The sequence below is a fragment of the Colletes latitarsis genome, chromosome 6 (genome assembly GCF_051014445.1).
Source record: "Colletes latitarsis isolate SP2378_abdomen chromosome 6, iyColLati1, whole genome shotgun sequence".
NCBI lineage: Eukaryota > Metazoa > Arthropoda > Insecta > Hymenoptera > Colletidae > Colletes > Colletes latitarsis.
In genome coordinates, this window is record NC_135139.1 from 23,656,680 (window position 1) to 23,663,877 (window position 7,198).

Here is a 7,198-nt window from a genome sequence, read left to right on the forward strand (position 1 = left end):
TTGATTTAGTCAGTGGTGTACAACAGTACAAGTGGTCTGTGAATTTGTATGATATTTCATTCTGCTTAGCACGTATCGATAGAGTGTGTTTAATGGGGAATAAGTACACGGTTTACCTTTTTATAAATGAAGTGTAAATATATGAGGTTACATATTGTATACTAACCTAAAGTTCTTTACTTCGTTATAAACGTATAAATAATTGTGAAATTTTTGCTGTACATAGAAGTAAGGTTAAAAACAATTTTTTGGAATTAATTGAAAGTAAGCAATATTGCCTTTCATTTCGTTTTATTTAATAAAATAATGAATACAATTGAGCGAAGAATAATTTCCTAAAAACATGTTTGTTAGTTAATATTCCGTGATTGTAAGTTTATCTCTGATACACGTATGTGGTTTGACTAAATGCAAACAATTTCTCAAGGGGAATATGGCTCGTGTCTTCATATATGAACGTCATATTGACGCTGTCCTAACAAATGCTCTGTTTTATGACAAACTAAATGTAAGTATCATTTGGAACATAATGTAGCAATAAGAATTTGACCGTGATTAGTAATACCTTTGGTTTGCATACATATTACTTAATGTTATATGTTTGAATACATATATATCTACTTTGGAGTTGTAAAATATAGCACTTCTGTGCTAATGCTGTAGAAGAAAATAAATACTAGGTAATCGATATGGATTGTACGGTAGAAATCAAATTGCAAATATATGATTTCTAAGTTGTCTTTGATCAAGTATTATTTAGCAAAGCATTAATACTATTAAACTTAAAATAAAAACATAAGAATGGAATTTAACTCTTCGAGTGTGCTTTAAACTGTTACAACTAAATTTTATTACATTTGTACAAAATGTAATTATAATTAAAGTATAATGATTATAAAAATTAAAATATGTTATTTCTATTAACTCTGTTGTCAAATTTCATTTTCATTTTTTATTAGAATAGATGTATCCATTTTTCGTATTTCACCAAATACATTTTTTTACCAAATTACAGCTTAAAAAGATAATATTGCTTCTATGATTTTTGGTTATTTTACAATGAAATAACCTTTTTAATTACTTAGAAACATATTCATGACTTCTTTCTTAGCTTCTTAGCTGGAAAGTAGAATTGAAGAAAAAAATATTTGTGTGGCGTAACTCGGAATAACGGCCCGATGATGACTATGTACATACAATGGCCCGTTGACTAGAAGTCTTCCGGTACGGGCGGACTTGCATTGCTATCAGGGGACTTGTTTTCAGCGGCGCACAGTACATAGTCCCCACCCATAACAATGTATTCCATATATTCTGAATGTTTTCTGTTTATTCTGACTGGATATGATGCGTACATTCGTGGCTAGCGACCGTAATTGCGCGTTTATGGATACGTTCTTAAGATGGAGTTTCCTACACGCGTTAGACTCAAGCGATTACATTTTGCTTCAGACACTATTGGCACTGAAACAATAGAAAACACTGTCCATCAAGACGCATTGCGTCACAAAGATGCGATCGTCGGCATTTGGACACGTGCAGACAATTTGCCACCTTTAGGCTCAAAGAATTTTCATTGTAAAATGAAGAATTTTTTAGGAAGTTGTCAAATCATGCATTTACGTCTTAATATCGTGTCTATCGCGTCAATAATACAAACTATGTGTTTGTTAAATTAATTGCTTAAAAATTAAATTTATTGCTTTATTATCTCATGCATCTTGAACTATACGCTTTTCTTCATGATAATTATGTTGTTTGTATTGTTACAAACATTGTAAGGTTATACGATAGAAGCAAAATTATTAATCGTAATAGCGCGAGGCACGGAACTTGTTAATAAAGTTAAAAAGAAAGCGTTTTGTTCTGGGCCTGCTAGTGGACTCGTTGGTATTAAACAACCTAGCAAGCTTTGCCTTAGACGACGTGTCGGGACATTCGATGGTCATTCGAATTCGAATGACTTGAATCAAATTCGGTTAAAATTGCTTTCCTTATTCGTCAACGTTTATGGTAGATAATCTACTGTTTCATGAATACAATTAACAGCAACCAGTAGCAGCTGTATTTTACAACTGCGATATTTTTAAAACTTTAAATATTGCTTGGTTACAATCATACGCGATTTAAGAATGTTAAGGTTAATATATTTTTTTCAGTATTTTCAACATGGGAGAAAGATTAAAGAAGAGGCACCTGACTATAACACTTACGATCACGATGATTCGTCAGTTAGTGACACACGCGCAGTGACTAGAATTCAGTCAACAGTATTAAAAGATAAATTTTCCAATTTGACAAATAATAAGGAAAATGAAAACACAAAATTGGATCTGAATAAAGAAATACGCAAATCTAAACGTATAGGTAAACGTTTTTCACCAGAGGAAGAGCAACGAAGTAATACTATACATTTGAAGCACAACACGAAACTAAAACGCTACGTAGAATGTGATGTATGCTTTTTACCTTTTAAGAATAAACTTTACATGAAAAATCACAGGGCAAAGAATGATGCAACTTATAAGTGTGCCTGTGATATTTGCAAAGCAGTATTCTATTCAGATCAAATAAATCGACACAGAAAAAAGTGTTTAAAGTCACAAGTTTTTAAGGATCCCCGCTATAAAAGATATGTTTGTCACTTTTGCGAGAGAAAATTTTCACAGAAAATCAGACTACAGGCTCATATATTTCATATTCACGGAAACTTGATATTTTCTTCTGTAACCAATGCTGTTGAAGCAGAAGATAATCTATCGATGAAAACTGTTAACTACCATGTAGCAAATTCTGGCACTGGTAAAGTTAAACAAGATGTACTTAAGGAAAACACTAACAATCATGTAGCAAACATTGACACAGCAGGGAGGCTGAAGAGTCTAAGCAACTCACCGGTAAAAAAGTTGAGGCAAACCACTCTTGTAGAATTCCTTTCTTTCTTCAGTAAGAAACAAGAAGAAGAGTGCATTAATTCAGAGAAAGTTTCTTCCACAAAGAATACTGCTGTTATTCATAGACGAGGTAAAATACGCGAAATAAATTCATCATCTACCGAAGTAAACATGTCTAGAAAAATTGAAAGTTCTACCAGTATTCCGCCTGTAACGATTCATCCTACCGATAAAACGCCATTTGTACAAATTCACGTGAATACCTACACTATGGAGGCCTTGTTAAATGATGAAATAAAAATTGAGCCAGAAGATGTCTACAGTCCTACTACTTCGCACAATACATCTTACAATCTAAGACGAATAGGAAGGGGGGATAGTAACCGGTCATCGGCTGCATTAGATAGCGGACTTGGTGCGGAATCACTCAACAATGAAAGATTTCTTACACGCAAACGAAAACGGAGGAATGTACTATCGTACGAACAAAAGCTGAAATCAAAATTCAAATACAAGGAGTGTGTAATTTATTTAGAGAGGTGCGATAAAATCCTGAATGGTTTCGATAAATCTAAACATATACTTCGGCACGTCGACACGATAAAAGTAGAAGAAAATAGTGAAAATGCTGAATTAACGTGCCCAAGTAAACTAATATTGAAGACTTTGGAAGTGCCACTAGTGAGAGTGCAGAAACCTGTTGAAATTGAAAGTGACGAGTCGCCAACATACGTAGAAAAACCAGACATAGCCAATGTTAGTATCGAACCTAGCTCTATCGAAGTATTACAATGCAAAATTTGTAAAAAATCTTTTCCTTCAGAGGACATACGTAAACACGTAGAGACATCTCACACGGTGTACATGTCAAGTATATGTAACGCCCGTTACACGACCAGGGATAAATTGTTGAATCATTACCTAAATCAACACATAGTTTTTAAACGAAAGGAATGCTGTGTTTGCTACGAACAATTTCGAACGTCCATGATGCTAAAATCACACATGCTTTTACATTGTCTCAAAGCTATGCGATCGAAAAATGACAGTCTGCCGATCGATCGTAAAATTAGGTGTAACGCGTTCAAGAAACAGTATCGGTGTAATCCGTGCGGTAAACGATTTTGGTTGAACTCGTGTTTGAATCATCATCAGAAGGTGTGTTATTGGATGAAAAAAGCTAGGAAGGGAGAACAGCAAGTACCTTGCGCGAAAACCTCTTCGTCTTTTGTGGAAGAAGAAAACACAGGCGAATGTGACTCTATTCGGCCCGTCGTACAAGAAAGTAGATCGCGTGTCATTGACAATACGACATCCACAATAAATTCGTTTCTAAATACTTGTAGCCCTTCTTCTCCTCCTGCATCTCAAACAAAGCCACCGCAGACACGCTCGACTGCAAATCCAAAAAAGTTAATCAATAGTATCGTATGCGTAAAGGGTTATCAAGTTGATGTAACTGGTATGGACAAAATAAAATTTCCCTGTTTAGTATGCGACAAACAATTCCAAACGTTTCAGAACTTGTGTTTACACGAACGTACCTATTGCAAACCAGCTAATAGTCCGTGCACCGTTTGCGGTACTATATTTACTACTAAGAGACTTTTACAACTTCACACGCTTGCGACTCACGCACATTTCTGCCCGTCGAAATACAAATATTTTTGCAAATTTTGCAATCAGGGTTTCATTAAAAAGTCAAATGTTCAAGTTCACGAGCGTCACTTCCATATTAAACAGACCATTACACCATCCAGATTGGAGGAGAACGATGATTCTGTTTGGAATATAAATACCGTGTGCAGTATCTGCAATTTGATGTTCGAATCTTACGATCGTTTCATCGAACATAACAAATACTATTATAGAGGTCAAGTTTTCACATGTACATTTTGCGGCGAATCGTTCGAAGGAATGTACATGCTTCATAATCACAACAAATCAGTGCACTATACTGAGGCCATGCGTAATTCGTACACTTACAAATGCAATATTTGTAACGAGGGCTTTAAGCAAAAGTCTCATTTCCACGCGCACAAGTTCCACGTTCATTTAGAGGATTTGAAAACCATGGAGGATCACAGTTACGCGTTGAGAGTCAACAATGTTGACGCGCGCATAAATATACCATTAATGGTGTCCACTTGCAAGATCTGCACCTTAGAATTTACCAACAAAACGGATCTATGGATGCACGAAATGGAATATTCTGTCGATGGTGACTTTCAGTGCGCCAAATGCGACAGGAAGTGTCGTACCGTTGACATTCTTAGCAAGCATGACAGTTTAACCCATAATAATTGTCTCATCGGCAATTATTATAAATGCCGCTTTTGCGAAGAGGTGTTAACGACAAGTATATCGTTGTCGTGCCATGAAAAACATTTTCACGCAAGCATCTCTTCTTCTTTGGAAAGTAGCCAGAACGCGTGTGGTCTGTTAGATGCGAATCATGAAGCTGGTAACAAGGCTGCCGACAAATGTGACGACAGAACGAACAACATTAAGTGTTTGACCTGCGGTATGAGATTCAACGACGAGGCAAAGTTACAGGATCATTTATTAGAGTACTCTGATATCGGTGCGTATGCGTGTGACGTTTGTCAGCGAAAGTTTACGGAGTTACATCGATTGGAAGTGCATAGAGTGAAACATTCAAGGTTAAGTTATATCTTGTCCAAACGTCACTGCCCTATATGCCACGAGGGATTCCCGGATGCTGCTAATGTCCGAATGCACATGTTACACTTTCACGGGTATGAAACATTTTCAAGTGTTCTTATCAAACGATACGACGATAAGAAGGACACCAATAATGAAGAGAGCCAGTTCAATCATCTTATAGACGAACCGGTTAAATTACCCGAACCTTCGATTTTGTCCTCTGCAAATCAATCGCAAGGACGCTCTTTTAAATGTTCCGAGTGTGACGTAACATTCAATTCTCGACGTAATTTACATAAACATAGATCACGGTTCGTAAATACTGGTAACTACGAATGCGAGTATTGCGGTCGTAAATTTCCTTGGTTGACGTTATTTAAGGCTCATGTAAGTAAACATTCCGCCGCGGATGGTTACTTGAAGCATAAATGTTTCCATTGTAACGAACAATTTCGATATCCTTTTTCAAGGTATTCACACATTATACACATTCACGGTAAGGATAAACTAAACGTCCAAACCACTGACACGAATAGATCTGATGATGATAATACTAAGTTATCGTTAGATCGTTCCAAAGTTGTTTTCGATACTACTGTTACCGAGCTAACCGACGATTTCGAATATGACCAGTTTTCACTTCCCTCCGAAAAATACCCACCGGAAGTTTGCGACAATAAAGTCGAACCGGACGTTATAACGAATTCCGTAAATGAGTCTAGCGGCGAACAGGAAGTATCGTCTTCCACGGTAAACAATATGCCAAACGATACGCGTACGGTTCAAGATAACAACGGTTCAGAGAATGTCGAAGAGAAGATGAACTATTATACATGCCCTATATGCAATCTATTGTATCCAACTTTGAAGAGATTCGAGTTGCATTTAAAGGTGACGCATAGAAGCATATTTCAGAAAATAGTAGACGATACATTACCATCCACGAAAGCGAACGTCATTACTTGCATGGTCTGTGACTCTACTTTTGCCGAAGAATGGAAGTTCATGGAACACGTACGGAACTCGCATCCATCTCTTTTATCGACTGGTCATAGTATGGCGAAAGAAGTTACTCCTCTCCCTACTGCAGATGATTCCGATGCATTAGAAATCGTTTGGGAAAAGGAATCATCCGCTGTTACAGAACGCCATCCGAAGACTAAAGGACCTAATAATTCAGACGTCCAGGCATTGTACGAAAGTTACTTTGGCCCTATAGTCACTTATGTTGGAAGTTTAGCCCCGTCAAATGTATCCACACTAACTCCTGATGTTTGCAAGCTAAAAGTCAAGTCGTTTGCGAAATTGAATTAAACGAATCTTAAGGTAATGCTTTCATATCAAAGGTTTACTTACTACATGACCGAAAACTTGAGATTGTTTAACTATTACGAATTACTTGGCACTCGTAAGTATTACTTTATGATCGATTTAGATGTAATAAAACGAGGTAAATTGCCAAAAAGATCTGTAGTTATAACTTTGTGTACGAAAGATTAGTTGCGTTGAGTCTGCGAAAACATGACGTTGAAATAATGGTTAATATACCGTTTGAGATCGAAGCCTAAATGCAGTTTGTATACGATGAGGTGTATCCAAATTTTTAATAATTAAAGTATTATCATTTACTATATTAA

The 7,198-nt window shown here is 36.3% G+C and overlaps 1 protein-coding gene across 2 annotated transcripts; it reads left to right on the forward strand.

Annotated features, from left to right (window-relative positions):
- LOC143342616 (uncharacterized) lies at window positions 1-7,198 on the forward strand. Of its 2 annotated transcripts, none has more exons than XM_076766698.1 (3): window positions 1-264; window positions 428-508; window positions 2,160-7,198. In XM_076766698.1, the coding sequence occupies exons 2-3, from the start codon at window positions 434-436 to the stop codon at window positions 6,873-6,875; spliced, it is 4,791 nt and encodes a 1,596-aa protein (XP_076622813.1). In that variant the 5' UTR covers window positions 1-264; window positions 428-433; the 3' UTR covers window positions 6,876-7,198. The 2 variants fall into 2 exon arrangements, with proteins under 2 accessions (XP_076622813.1, XP_076622814.1); XM_076766699.1 differs by having other exon boundaries at window positions 1-508; window positions 2,160-5,948; window positions 6,032-6,188.

Coding starts and splice junctions, on each gene's coding strand:
- LOC143342616 (XM_076766698.1), top strand. CDS start 434: ATGGCTCGTGTCTTCATATATGAACGTCATATTGACGCTGTCCTAACA. Junction 509..2,159: donor TGTTTTATGACAAACTAAAT/GTAAGTATCATT, acceptor TATTTTTTTCAG/TATTTTCAACATGGGAGAAA.